This window comes from Dromiciops gliroides, chromosome 6 (assembly GCF_019393635.1).
Source record: "Dromiciops gliroides isolate mDroGli1 chromosome 6, mDroGli1.pri, whole genome shotgun sequence".
In the NCBI taxonomy this organism is placed as follows: domain Eukaryota; kingdom Metazoa; phylum Chordata; class Mammalia; order Microbiotheria; family Microbiotheriidae; genus Dromiciops; species Dromiciops gliroides.
The window spans coordinates 79481101-79496053 of NC_057866.1; the positions used below are offsets into that span (position 1 = coordinate 79481101).

The 14953-nt window shown below is 39.2% G+C and overlaps 1 protein-coding gene across 1 annotated transcript in view; it reads right to left on the reverse strand.

Annotated features, from left to right (window-relative positions):
- The window catches only part of CC2D2A (coiled-coil and C2 domain containing 2A), a 139702-nt gene that overhangs the window by 30639 nt on the left and 94110 nt on the right, over positions 1–14953 (reverse strand). The window contains exons 25-29 of the mRNA XM_043969640.1: positions 11068–11235; positions 7272–7377; positions 7008–7117; positions 4407–4503; positions 1849–1947 (exon numbers count right to left, since the gene is read on the reverse strand). Of these exons, the coding sequence (XP_043825575.1) occupies positions 1849–1947; positions 4407–4503; positions 7008–7117; positions 7272–7377; positions 11068–11235 (580 nt within the window). The remainder of the gene's footprint in view (positions 1–1848; positions 1948–4406; positions 4504–7007; positions 7118–7271; positions 7378–11067; positions 11236–14953) is intronic.

Genomic DNA, 14953 nt, shown 5'->3' on the forward strand with positions numbered 1-14953 from the left:
TTGGACTCTTTTGTGTGTGTGTGTGTGTGTGTGTGTGTGTGTGTGTGTGTGAATTGTGGTTACGTGACTTGCCCAGGGTCACATAGGTAGTAAGTGTCAAGTGTCTGAGGCCAGATTTGAACTCAGGTCCTCCTGAATCCAGGGCTGGTGCTTTATCCACTGTGCCACCTAGCTGCCCCTGCCCATGGACTTTTTTTTTTTTTTTTTAGTGAGGCAATTGGGGTTAAGTGACTTGCTCAGGGTTACACAGCTAGTAAGTGTTAAGTGTCTGAGGCCAGATTTGAACTCAGGTACTCCTGACTCCAGGGCCAGTGCTCTATCCACTGCGCCATCTAGCTGCCCCACCTGCCCATGGACTCTTAAAGGCCATTTCTAGCCTGGCTTCCTGCCTGAGTCATGACTTTCCTCTACAACTTACCTTACCAACACAACAAAGTTGTACTCTATCTAGCCCACTTTGATAATGTTGCTTCAAGACAAGTCCCTTTATGGGGTTAAACAGGTAACTCTTTTGTTGGCTGGTAGATTAACTATAGTCCTAAAATTCAGGCCTACTGTTGCCATGGATGTAGTCTCAGGATATCAAGGGCACTAAATGGATTAAAGCTATTTTAGGAGAGAAATACTAAAGCAACCAAAGGTTTAACCCAACAAATCCTCTTAAGTAAATCCTCCAACTCTGCTGAAGTGTGTATTGAATGTGTCTCTATCTGTTTTCTCCCCTCTACTTCTTTGATCATGAATATTGATGGAATTGATTTTGATTGTAATTGATTCCCAAACATATTTTGTTCTTTCCTACTTTTTCCCTTTTATACCTTTTAAATTCCTACCTATCCTTTAAAGCAAAATTCAAATGCCACCTCCTTCTCTGATCCCCATGCCGGTAATGACCTTCCCTAATAGCAAGCATTTTATTTTTATACCTCTCTAATGCATTTCCAATCTCTGTCATCTATCTTTTAGAGAATAAGCAATTCGAGGGCAGTGAAATTTTTTATCTAAACTTTGTATCTTCTCCAGAATTTAGCGGTGTTTTGTTCATAGTAAGCACTTAATAATGTTGTTGAATTAGTATCATAATTTTCTGTTAAATGTTGTTTCTTCAAAGAACTTGCATATTCATTCACTTTGACTCTTCTGGCCAGTTTTTCAATACAGTATACTTTTTCATCCTCTACTAGTATTTTCAATTGTAAGGCAAACAAAATTCAAGGAAAAAGAGATAAGGGAAGAAAAAGAGAGAGCTTGTTTCACTAGCTGATTACTAACGTATGTTAATCAATAAACATTTATTAAGCACCTACTATGTGCAAGGCACTGTGCTAAGCACTGGGGATATAAGAACATGTATATTTTATGTCATACATGTGGGACAGCTAGGTGGCACAGTGGATAGAGCACCAGCCCTGGATTCAGGAGGACCCGAGTTCAAATCTGGCCTCAGACACTTAATAATTACTAGCTGTGTTACCCTGGGCAAGTCACTTAACCTCAATTGCCTCACCAAACAACAACAACAACAACAAAAACAAAACCAACAACATAAGTCATACATGTGACAAAAATGAGCATTGAGTGATGACTATAATAATATCACCTTCTATTTGCATTATAATTTGGGATTTTTAGAGTGTTTACCCATATATTATCTCAGTGCCTACAACAATTCCTCCTAGAGTACTCAGTTTTAAAAGGTAGAAGTTGACGAATCCACTCTAGTGAATTCTCAAACTGTCCACATACATTCTGCATGACTACAGGTGACCCAATTAGAAAAGATCCTGTTGACACATTTGTTGTGATTTTGTAGTGAGAACATTTCAGGACTAAATTTCAAATGCTTACCCTGCCCTGAAAATATAAAGTACTAAATGGAATTCGAACAGATCCCAACCAATGTCTCTCAATACGGGTGTGGATGCCACTTCCTCTTTCACGATCGTCCTGGAGAAGATATAAAAATTGGTAATGGTAAATTAATAACCAGTGATAAAGTCTATTATCTGATAGGTGTTGAAGTGGCTTCCATGTGTCAGGAGTTATACTAGGTGCTTTGGGATATCCCCCCAAAAAAGAATAAGAAGAGACAGGTTTTGTCTCAGTGGGACTTAACACAACTTCATTTGTAAATTCATATCTAAGATCCTCAGAATTCCTGGCTGGGAAGGAAATCCTTTCCAGCAGCAGCTGTCACAATAGGTTTAGATGAGGGAGATCATGAATGCAGGAAGACTTGTGGGGAAACAATGTGGCATGGTGGAAAAAAGGAAGCTGGATTTGAAACCAGAGGCTCTCAGTTCAAATCCTGTCTCAGTGCTTAAACCTCTATTTCCTCATCTTTAAAATGAGGTGGGTTGAACTGGATCCGGGAAGCTAGGCAGCACAGCAGATAGTGTACCAGCCCTCTCAAGTCCCAAGGATCTGAGTTCAAATTAGGCCTCAGCTACTTACTAGCTGTGTGATCCTGGGCAAATCGCTTAACCTTATTTGCATCAGTTTCCATATCTGTAAAATGAGTCGGAGAAGAAAATGGCAAACCCCTCCAGTATCTCTGCCAAGAAAACTCCAAATGGGGTCGTAAAGAGTAGGACACAACTGCCACGGATTGAACAAGAACTTGGTGAAAGGTGTCAAACAACTGCTTATGGGCTGCTCCTCTGCAGGTGAAGCCAGATTGAAGTGCAGTTGGGAAACATTTAACAAAGTAATCGAAGCTATAACAGAACATGGATACTGTTACATTATCGTTTTCTAAGTCAATGTGTGGCCCTGGGATCCTTCTGTACAGTTGTGTGGGCCCTGTTTCTGTTTGAACTTGACACCACTGACCTAGATGACCTCCAAGCTACCTTCCGTTTCTAAGGCTGTGTATGTGTGGTTACTGCAGTGGTTCAATTCAGTTGGGTGGCAAGGGGGGGCAGCAGCAGGAACAGTGAGGAGGGGGTGGATTTAGGAGATAATTTATAAGCAGAATTGACAGAATTGAGTAGTATTTAGTAGTATTCTATGGCCTTAGGACACAAAGTGTTTTTTTATCATCAAAGGGAGATTGCCGTGGTATGCATTAGACTCTGTTTATCAAGGCAGTAAATGATTTTTAAACAATGATTGAAACTAAAAGAGTTTACTTCTTATCTCTTAGTTATGCAAACATTTCATTTTATCAGATTGACCTATTACACTGAAGAATCAAATTATTATTATAAGAACTAATAAAACTTATCTAGATGTTCCATTCTTTCAGAAAAGGTATTTATAGGGTTTGTGGGGGTTTTTGCCAAATCTTAGGTAATTCATTAACATGTCACTATATAGAAAGTCTAGAAGTAATAGTCCTATAAACACCAGGTTGAACACTTTTCAACAAGACCTTGGAAAACTGGCTTGAGTTAGCCACTGATTCACAGAGAAAATGAGGCTGGAATAGGGATATTCCAGTTTAGAGGAATTAAGAAAAAACTGAAGGGCATCCCTAACATGACTTGGCATTAACACACACAAACACACACACACACACACACACACACACACACACACACACACAAACCTAAAGACAAACTTTGTGGCAAATTTCTTTGTTTAGCTCAATATCTTGTTATTTGCCCATTGTCAAACTAAATTTAGCTTGAACTCCTAACCTTGTCACTCATTAGAATCCTTTTGGGTGCTATTGCAGTTCTTGGTTTTGACAATGCTTATGGGTCATTCAAAGACTTCAACCCCTGCCTCTTTCAGCAAAATGATTCTAATTAGTTTGGATTGATTATGGACCCTTGCTAGCAAAGGAATGCCTTCACTGCAATTTGTGACCAGGAATCTGACAACCCTTTTCTCTCTGATCCTTAAATCAGAAAAGGTTCAGTTAGCACCATGGACCCCATTTATTTTCAGGGTTTTTGTTTGTTTTTTTGCAGGGCAATGAGGGTTAACTGACTTGCCCAGGGTCACACAGTAAGTGTCAAGTGGCTGAGGCTGGATTTGAACTCAGGTCCTCTTGAATCCAGGGCCGGTGCTTTATCCACTGTGCTACCTAGCTGCCCCCCCCCCCCATGGACTCTTTTTTTTTTTAAATAATTTTTTTATTTTACTTTTTTATTTTTGGTAACAGAACTCACCAATTCACTTTGACAGACCTCATCCAACTCACCCAATTCACCCATTGTAAGCATTATATTTAGAACCATTAGGAGGTATGAGAAATAGTATGGACATCTTTCTCAAAACCATCGACTTGGGGGCAGCTAGATGGCACAGTGGATAAAGCATCGGCCCTGGATTCAGGAGTATCTGAGTTCAAATCCGGCCTCAGACACTTAACACTTACTAGCTGTGTGACCCTGGGCAAGTCACTTAACCCCAATTGCCTCACCCCCCCAAAATTAAGAAAAAACCCATGGACTTACCTCTAAGATATCATAGAGTACTTCATCAAAAATGTTAATGAATATATCATCCTTTACTGATTGCATACTGGCTGTGCTATAATCACTGTTAGGAGCTCTGTCAAAGCAAAATACAGATTATTATAAAAATGAGTAAATGAGTGTGAAGGTAAATGGGGCTAAAAGAGTTAGCCCAAGTCCATGGCACCTAATCAAAAGCCTGCCCTTGTCCTCTTAACAAAGAACCAGTGGATGTGACTACATTCAATATGGGGAAATAGTTTCCTGATCTCAAAGGTTGAATTGTTGGGGAAACTCATCAAATTGCTCAGGTCGCTCCTCTGATCAACTTCCCTTACACTAGAATTTGTAAGCAGAGCATTTTCCTCACAACTCTGCAAAACAGGTAGCACAAATATGATTTTGCCCACTTTACAGATAGAGAATCTCAGGCTTTGAGATGTTGTCATCCACATATGGTCATGCAACATTTCATATAAGCAAACTAGGCCTTGAAGTTAGGTTTTTCATTTGCAGTAAAAGGATTTTTCTCAATTGGCTTTATGACCACCATCTCCTTAAAATACCTAGTAATATCACTATCCAGAGCATGTGGAGTTTAATTGAGACACTAAACTTTAGCTCAGATGATTAACTGGGTAGTGATAAGAGAATTTCTGGCTCAACTTTATTACCTCTATTTACTTAATCTGAGATATCAGCTACAGCTCTGGTACTGATTAGTTCTTGCTCTGTTTGGAAAATTCCAGCTTGGGATATCACTTATTGGCTAGTTTCTTATTTTAACTTGATACAGATCATCCCTTTCTGCTCTGTTGTTTGATGTGTCAATCTTTAACTTCCCATCCTACCTTCTGTAAAATTCTGATTACATCCATTCTGTTGAAAATGTTATTTGGGGCCCATTAATCAATCAATCAATCAATTAATTTATCTATCTATCTATTAATTAATTAATTTTTTTGGTGGGGCAGTGAGGGTTAAGTGACTTGCCCAGGGTCACACAGCTAGTAAGTGTCAAGTGTCTTGAGGCCGGTTTTGAACTCAGATCCTCCTGAATCCAGGACCAGCGCTTTATCTACTGCGCCACCTAGCTGCCCCCGGGGCCCATTGATTTTTGTGTACTGAGACTGTGCTTTGAGCATATGATAAATTGGTTATTAAAAAGCCTCTGCATGTTAAGTATAATTGACAATTGTACATATCAATGCACTTGGAAAATTTTTATGTCACATTCTAGGTGCAAGAAAATCAATTAATCCACAATTATTTATTAAGCACTTCATATGTGCTAGTCATTGGGGATGCAAAGACAATTATGAAGCAATCTCTGCCCTTTAGGAGCCTACATTTTATTGGAAGAACCAAAAGTATGTGAATAACCATGTACAAAATAAATGACAGTAATAATAATAACAATAATAGTTAACAATTATATAGTGCTTACTATGTGCGCTGCACTGTGCTAAGTGCTTTATAATAATTACCACATTAGATAATAAATTATACAAGGTCATTTTTTTTGGAGGGGAAAGGACAGAAGCAGCAAGGTGGAATCAGGAAAGACTTCAAGCAGAAGGTGTCAGTTGGACAGATTTTCTTTTCTTTTTAAAATTTATTTTCTATTTATTTATTCATCTATCTATCTATCTATCCATTCATTCATTTATTTATTTTGTTTTGTGTGTGTGTGTGTGTTTTTTTTTAGTTCGACAGATTTTCAAGGAAACATGTGCTTCTGTGAGGCAGAGAGGAGGTGTAAGTGCATTCATTCCAAACATGGGGAAAACCAGTACAAAGACAATGAAGGTGAGAGATGGAATATCATCTGTAATGAACAATAAAGGGGCCAGTTTGGTTGGAACATAGAGTGTAGGAGAAGGAATAATGTATAATAAGTTTGGAAAGGTAGATTGAGGTCAGACTGTGAAGGGCTTTAAAAACTAAATAGAGGAGCTTATATTTGATCCTAAAGTCAGAAGGGAGTTATTGGAGTTTGTTGACTCAGGAATGATGTGGTCAGTCCTGCACTCCAGGAAAATTACTTTAGCAACTTCAGTCAGGGAGACCAACACCTGAGGTGAGAGTTAGTGATGGCCTGAACTAGGGGGGTGGTTCTGTAAGTAGACAGAAGGGGATGGATTTGACAGATATTGTGGGGGTAGAAGCTACAAGATTTGGCAACTGATTGGATTGATGGAATGATGGAGACTAAATAATGCCAAAGTTATTAACCTTGGTGGTGGTACTCTTAGGCATAGGAAAGTTCAGAAGCAGGAAAAGGAACTAGGCTGAAGGGACAAGAGAATAATTCAGTTTTGGACTTCATCAACCTAAAAGCACACCTATTATGCACCTACTGATTCAGGCTTTTCACATATGGATATTTCCCTTTTCTTCACGATTGACCTGAAGCTCTACAGTGGATTAGTTTCTTATTTTTGCTTTGGCACTAATTAGTTGCCTGACTTGTGGGCAACCTGTTTCATCTCTCTAGATCATAGTTTCCTCTTCTGTAATATGAGGGGATGTTCTCTAAGGCCCTTAAAACATTTTGTCCATCTATGGAGAAAGAAAAAAAAATATATGATTTGCCCTTACCTAAATGGAAGTTCAAGTTCCTCATTCCAGCTAGGATTTGGACCTTCAGCTGTAGTAGTGTGGCAAACAGTTCTTTGAAAAGAAACTTCGACGAAAGGTCGAACTAAAACCTTAAAAATGAGAGCAAATTGGAAAAAAAATCCATAAAAAATAAATCAAAGGTTTTGCCTCAGGAAAAAATAAGGGGCAGATGGGCTGCCTCTCAGATTTAATTCTCAAATAAAATGTGAAAAAACATGAACTTCAGAATTTGGATTTTGTTACCTGGCTGAGCACATTGTCCACAGTATGGGCTGGACTTTGTGTTGATGGGGAAGTCACAAGTGTTTCACTGAAAGGCCTTGAAGATCGAGACGGCTGCTGGAGTTTGCTAGGAGAGAAAAGCCATAAAAGTTCCAGGTGACCTGCCAAGGATGAATTAATCTTCATAGCATTTAAGGAGGAAATGAAGTTGAGAATCACCCAAAGGACAAGGGAGAGGCAAAGGTGGGCATGAACAGGCTAGAATGTGTTATAAATAAGGAATTGCCCTAGAGAAGCAGTGTAGAGGAATTCATCAAGTAAATGTACTAGTGGAGAAATAGATTGGTGAGTCATATAGCGAGAGAAAGGGATAACAACCTGTGTGCTCCACTGGTTTCTATGTAGTGTTAAAAGAAGATGAACAAAATCCTAGGCATACTGGGTGGACTCCCTGTGGCAGACTTAATGGGAGTACATAGATGAGCAACACAAAGGGTATGGATAGACTCAAATCTGAATTGTTGGGCAGAATACCAACTTTAAAAATTTTAAGAATGGGGGCAGCTAGGTGGCGCAGTGGATAGAGCACTGGCCCTGGAGTCAGGAGTACCTGAATTCAAATGTGGCCTCAGACACTTAACACTTACTAGCTGTGTGACCCTGGGCAAGTCACTTAACCCCAATTGCCTCACTAAAAAAAAAAAATTTTTTTAAGAATGCTTTCAACTGGTGATGACATACTGAATATTCAAACCCTCCAAATTGCGTAGAATGAAAAGCTCTTCAAGTATAGATACCCAATGGAAGGAAAGCAAGCCAGGATGATATCATCCTGACTGTACATATCATCTCCACTGCCCCTCAGGTATTGTCCTAAAGATACCTTTGGTGAACCTGTCAAGGAGCTTATATGCCAACAACAAAAGCAACTACTTTATACACCTGTGCAACAGTCCACCAAACATGAACTGTAATAGAACAATAGTAGGCTATTGATTTGTCCAATGACCATTTCTATGTGAACTTCATTGGGACATGTCAGTCAGTTCATAATCATTGTGTTTGCTCTGTGGTCAGGAACTGTGGGAAAAATAGATGAGTCAAATGTTATACATAAATTTTCTCATTTGACTGTACCTTATCTTTGTTGCTTAGTATATTCTATTCACCTCAACAAATAAGAAAGGAATGGAAGGTAGAGAGAAAAAAAAGTTGGCCTGGCAAGTACCAAATACCAACTTTGATGAGATGACCAATTCAAGAGAATATTGTAGTCATACTTGAATGTATAAATATAGGTCTGTTTGTGCTTCTTTCTATAGACATGCCTTATTTTATTGAGCTTTGCAGATATCATGTTTTTTACAAATTGAAGGTTTGTGGTAATCCTGCATGAAGCAAGTCTATTGGCACCATTTTTACAACAGCATGTGCTTATATTGCATCTCTATGTCACATTTTGGTAATTCTCACAATATTTCAAACTTTTTCATGATCATTATATCAATTATGGTCATCAATGATCTTTGATGTTACTATTGTAATTGTTTTGGGGCATAGCAAATGGTGCCCATGTATTATGGATAAATGTTGTGTGTGTTCTTACTGCTCCACCTACCAGCTGTTCCCCCATCCCACTCCTCCTCAGTCCTCCTTATTCCATGAGACCCAAAAATATTAAAATTAGGCCAATTAATAACCCTACAATGAATGTAAGGAAGAGTCAATCACGAAGCAGCTTGTTGTCTTATTGTAAGAAATTTCCACTGCCAACCCAGTGTTTAGGAACTACCATCCAGATGAGCCTGTAGCCATCAACACTGTGGTCAGACCCACCATCAGTAAAAAAGATTATGACTTGCTGAAGGCTTAGATGATGGTTAGCATTTTTTAAAATAATAGAGTATGTTTTTAATCAAGGTATGTAAATTATTTTTAGACAATATAGACTATAGTATAGTTTAAGCATAACTTTTATATGCACTGGGAAACCAAAAACATTCATGTGACTTGCTTTATTGCGATATTATCTTTATTGTGATAGTCTGGAACTGAATCCGCAATATTTCCAAGGTATGCCTGTATTTATTTATTTGAGGCAAAGTGGACTGACTTCTAAAAAAAAAAATCTGTCCAGAGGCTTTAATAATAGAATCAACAAGTATATATTTTATGAGAAACACACCTTTTCATTTCACTGTTAAACTGTGATATTTTAGGGTGAAGGGATCATGTTAGTGATAAGAGAAAGTCATATAATGGTATTACTTCTTGTGCAGGCAACAGGAGACTATTACTAGGATCTTTTGGCTTTGTGATGACCAAATACCAGGAAAAATGTCAACAAGAGACCATTTGCATTCAATAAAAATAGCTCGCACTGACATAGTTTATGCTAGATCCATTTGGCCCTCACAACAGTAAAGTGAGTTAGCACAAGTATTACCAGCTTCACCCCCCCCCCCTTTTTTTTTCAGTTGAGTAAACAGAAGCTCAGAAAAATAGTGACTTTTAGTGAATGGTAAGAGCCAGAACTCAAACTCAGGTCTTCTGATTCCTAGTAACACACCTTACTGCCTGCCTCTCTTTATAAGAGTAGGCCAAGAGTGAGAAATAAGATGAAGTAAAAGGGAGGAGGAGGGACAGAGAATTAAGAGTAGCAAAGATGGAAAGGACCAGACTTCCTAGTGACCCCTGGAGCTAAGAAGCACCAGGACATAGAGTTGCTGCACTTCTTGGCCTCATCCCCCTGAAAGAAGTGTTATTTCTTTTTTTTTTTAAGTAAGGCAATTGGGGCCAAGTGACTTGCCCAGGGTCACACAGCTAGCAAGTGTTGTGTCTGAGGCCGGATCCGAACTCAGGTACTCCTGACTCCAGGACCAGTGCTCTATCCACTGCGCCACCTAGCTGCCCCCAAGAAGTGTTATTTCTTAATGCGAAGGCCTTTCCTTTTAACCAGATGAGGTAATCACCTGAATCACAGTTCACTTTTCACAAAATAAATGAAGCACAGCATCAGACAGAAAGTGGGGAGGTCTCTTTTAATATGGCCAGATGCTATAATAAAAAAAGGCCCTGGACCTGGAGGCAGGAGACCTGGGCTCTTATTCCAGCTCATTTAATCACTAGTAACACAGCCCTGAGCAAGTAACCTCAGTTTCTACATCCATAAAATGGGGATAATAATACTTGCACTGCCTCTTTCTTTGGTCTCTATAAGCCTTTAAGAGGGGTTTGTAAGCCTTAAAACACTGTAGAAGTTGGGGCAGCTAGGTGGTGCAGTGGATAGAGCACCGGCCCTGGAGTCAGGAATACCTGAGTTCAAATCCGGCCTCAGACACTTAACACTTACTAGCTGTGTGACCCTGGGCAAGTCACTTAACTCCAATTGCCTCACTTAAAAAAAACCAAAACAAAACAAAAAACCAAAACAAAACACTGTAGAAGAAATATGAGTGATGAGTAATCAGTGTTTGCAGAACAACTTTTGCTTCAACTTTTAGGGAAATAAGTACATAGAATAGAATAAATTCCCAATAGAATAAATGAATATTTTATTTGTTTTTTGGGGGGATAGGGTGGGGCAATGAGGGTTAAGTGACTTGCCCAGGGTCATACAGCTGGTAAGTGTCAAGTGTCTGAGGTTGGATTTGAACTCAGGTCCTCCTGAATCCAGGGCCAGTGCTTTAGCTGCTGTTCCACCTGGCTACCCCCAGGATGCTCTTTTCAGATGCAGATTGGACCAAATGAGCTTTCAAGTGTCATCTACCCCTTAAGCATCAGTCCCACCTTGGGCCAGGGGGTAGCTCTTTCTTACCTGGTTATGGGTTTCCGTACTGGAATGTCATAGGCTCTAAGCACATTCACCAAGACTTTGATGTCTCCATCTGACAGATTTTGTGTTGGAACCTTTTTCCTTCCTTTTCTTCTAGGCTTCAGAGGTCGCTTTTGTTCTGCCAACTTGAAGAGGCTCACACCCAGAATGCTAATGACCATAGAATAGGATGTTAAAGACGTTTTATTAATTTATTTTAATTTCCAGTTCCACCTTCTCTCCCCTTTTCTATCTCCTACCCTCTTTCCCATTGAGAAGGTGAGAAATCTGACACTTTCTCACAAACACAGTCATGCAAAGCATACTTCCACATTAGCTGTGTTCTGGAAAAAAAAAAAAAGCTATAAAATGAAGGAAAAAATCCTTTAATCTGTACCCTGAATCCATCAGTTCTTAATTTGGAGGTGGAGAGCATTTTATATCATGAATCCTATGGAGTTGTGGTGGATCATTGTATTGAATGGAGTTACTAAATCTTAAGGACATTTTAGAAAGTAAAAGTTCAAAAGACCATGAGACCTCAAAGATCTTTCAGAGACCCTCTGACCACCTAGGAGATTGAGGTTGACCTACATAACCCACTCTGATGGGAAAGACAATTTAGTAGGGATTTACTAAACTTATTTTAACTGCCCACTGCCAAAGGAAGCATATTGAAATTCTGGTCTTTCTCACCCCATCCTATACTATTCCACTACATGAATCCTCATTTCCAACCAGATCAGTCCATTAATTGTATAATGTATAAAAAGTTTGAGAGATAAAGTTTCTGGGTAATTAATAATTTTATTAATCCTGCTAGTATATAATTAATAAAAAGGGAAAGTGACACTCTTGAATACCAAAGACCCCTCATGGAACCCACTCAATGTGTATATGCCCTTAGAAGAGTGGGTGTTCCTAAGGGTGGCAATCAACTCTTATTAGTTAACAAGTAATGAGAAAAAAATGAATATTATAATGAGAGGTGGACCTATTCTAAAGAAGGGCTGGGGGAATGTGACTTTGATTATGTTATTTCCTTCCAAATTATCCCCAGCCTTGGGTAATCTAGACCCCTGCCCAAACCTGCCAAAGTGGAGCTGGAATTCACTTTAAATTCTTTGTAAGATTTTTCAGTTGTGTGGGGTGACAATTCCACTTAGATAAGATAATCTATGTGGGGTAAATATTTGGGAAAGGCAAGGATCTCCCAAATAATTTATTTAATAATCATTTCTCTTAATTGTTTAACAAAATACCTTTTCTTGAAATTGTGCTTATTTCACTTCCTCTAATAAGGAATGTTCCCCACACTCCTTCTCCACATATCCACATCCTACTCTTCCTCCAGCACCCAATTCCATTGACATATCTTCAAAAGAGCCTTTCAAAATCTCTTCCATTAGAAACAATATTTGCCTCCTCTGGACTCCTCAAGCACTTATCTATTTATTATCTATTTATTTTTGGTGAGGCAATTGGGGTTAAGTGACTTGCCCAGGGTCACACAGCTAGTAAGTGTTAAGTGTCTGAGGCCGGATTTGAACTCAGGTACTCCTGACTCCAGGGCTGGTGCTCTATCCACTGCGCCACCTAGCTGCCCCAGCAAGCACTTATCTAAATTTGGCTATCTTTGGACTTGAAACAATTATATAATATATAAATCCATGACCTGGGGCTCTGAAGATAAGGAATGCCCTCAATAAAAAAAAAATTAGGAAACAGACAATTCTGGAGCAAAATGAAAGAAATTAAGTCTATTTCCATATCTTAAGAAATGATGCAAAGAATAAGTTTTTTTTTGGGGGGGGCAGGGCAATGAGGGTTAAGTGACTGGTCAAGGTTCACACAGCTAATAAATGTCTAGTGTTTGAGGTCACATTTGAACTCAGGTCCTCCTGAATCCAGGACCAGTGCTTTATCCACTGCTCCACCTAGCTGCCCCAAGAATAAGTATTTTTGATATGTGTGCAACTTAATGCTTAATATTTTTGTAAAGAAAATAGCTCTAGCAACACAATTTTCTTAGGGAATCTCTCTCCACTTTGTGTAGAATATCAAGTGTTATAAAATCCAATTTGGGAAAGAAAAGCCTATATCACTTAGATGGCGCTTACTACATTTTACTTTGTATTTGATTTATCTATGTACTCATGTTCTCTCCTCTACCAGGTTGTTAGCTTTTGAACAGCAGCATTTATACATCTTTGTATCCTTCGTAGGGCTTCCCACAATACCTTGAACATAATAGACAGTCAATACATAATTTTTTTTCAGTCAATACATAATTAATGATTGAAAACAATGTGTCAGAAAAAAAAAAAAAGAAAAAGGAAGAAGAGCACGAACCAAAGAATTAAATCCGAATCTAGAAGCTAAAACTATGTGTACACCACCTTTAACTAAATCTCATTCCATAGGTGGAATTGTGGACAGCAAGCTAAAAGGTCAAGGGACAAAGTGAGCCCAGCAGGGCAATGGCTAGAATCCTATGGAAGGAGCCAAGATGGCCTCTCTGTGAAGCATCAGAGCACTGACCAATGTTCATGTGAAGTAAGGGCCCTAAACGGGTAAGAGCTACCACAGCTGAGCCCCAGGCCCGTCCACCGGTTTTCTTTATTTGATCTCTAAAGCAGGATTTCACCCCAGAATCGAGAGGGTTGGTAGCTCTCCCTAGTCTCTATCTGGCCTTCAGGGTAATTCAGTTCTTCCAGAACTTTCTGTCCTCAACACTGGAGGCTCTCTTTGTCTACTTTGTTCACTTGAGGAGGATGATACATTTTTCAAAAAAGTGACTAGAGGAAAGTGATTCTATCTAAGGCAGGATCTCTTTGGCAGTCCAGTGAAGCCTATGGACCCCTCCTCAGAATGACATTTTAAAAATATTTAAAATAAAATACATAGGGTCACAAAGGGAAACAATTATGTTGAAATAGTTATTAAAATAGTTTATAAAACAAACAAACAAGGTCATGGACTCCGGGTTAAGGGAAGGAAGATAAAGTAGAACACTGTTGAGTCACAGAGCATAGAAAATTTTTCTAAGATAATGCTTTTCTTTAATATTTTGAAAAAAATCAGGGTTTTAAAAAATAAATCTGTGTCACAATGACTCCAGATTTTGTGAGTTACTATGGCCAAAATATTTCTCTTCACTTGGTGGCCAACTTCATAATGAAAATCTCCTGCATGCCTAGCCTGGCTGCTCCTTGAGTAAGAGATACATAGTCCTCATTTGGCCACAATGGACTGGCATGGCTTTGTAGGCTTCAGTGATTCCTGCTCCCATATAAGTAGTCTCTGGTCCTTGCTGTGTTCTAACTGAAAATATTTTCTATATACGGTCTTGGAGGTGAGACAAGATAGAGGCCAACACTCTGAACAGCTTTGAGACATGAGCTTGCTTTAGCCTCTGATGAAAGAAAGCCTAAGATAGAACTGACTCTGGGGCTTGACTGTGTGAGCTGGTCCTACTTAGGGACATTTTTTTTTCAGTGCCTGGTTGGGCTTCATGCTCCGTTGGGCAGCCCACATCATCTGATAACAAGGTAGATTCTTTTTTTTTTTTTTGGTGAGGCAATTGAAGTTAAGTGACTTGCCCAGGGTTACAGAGCTAGTAAGTATCAAGTGTCTGAGGCTGGATTTGAACTCAGATAACAAGGTAGATTCTTTTTTTTTTTTTTTTTTTAGTGAGGCAATTGGGGTTAAGTGACTTGCCCAGGGTCACACAGCTAGTAAGTGTTAAGTGTCTGAGGCCGGATTTGAACTCAGGTACTCCTGACTCCGGGGCTGGTGCTCTATCCACTGCGCCATCTAGCTGCCCCCAAGGTAGATTCTTACCAAGACACCTGTCATAGGTCCCACGGATAGATAAGCTCTTTTAAGA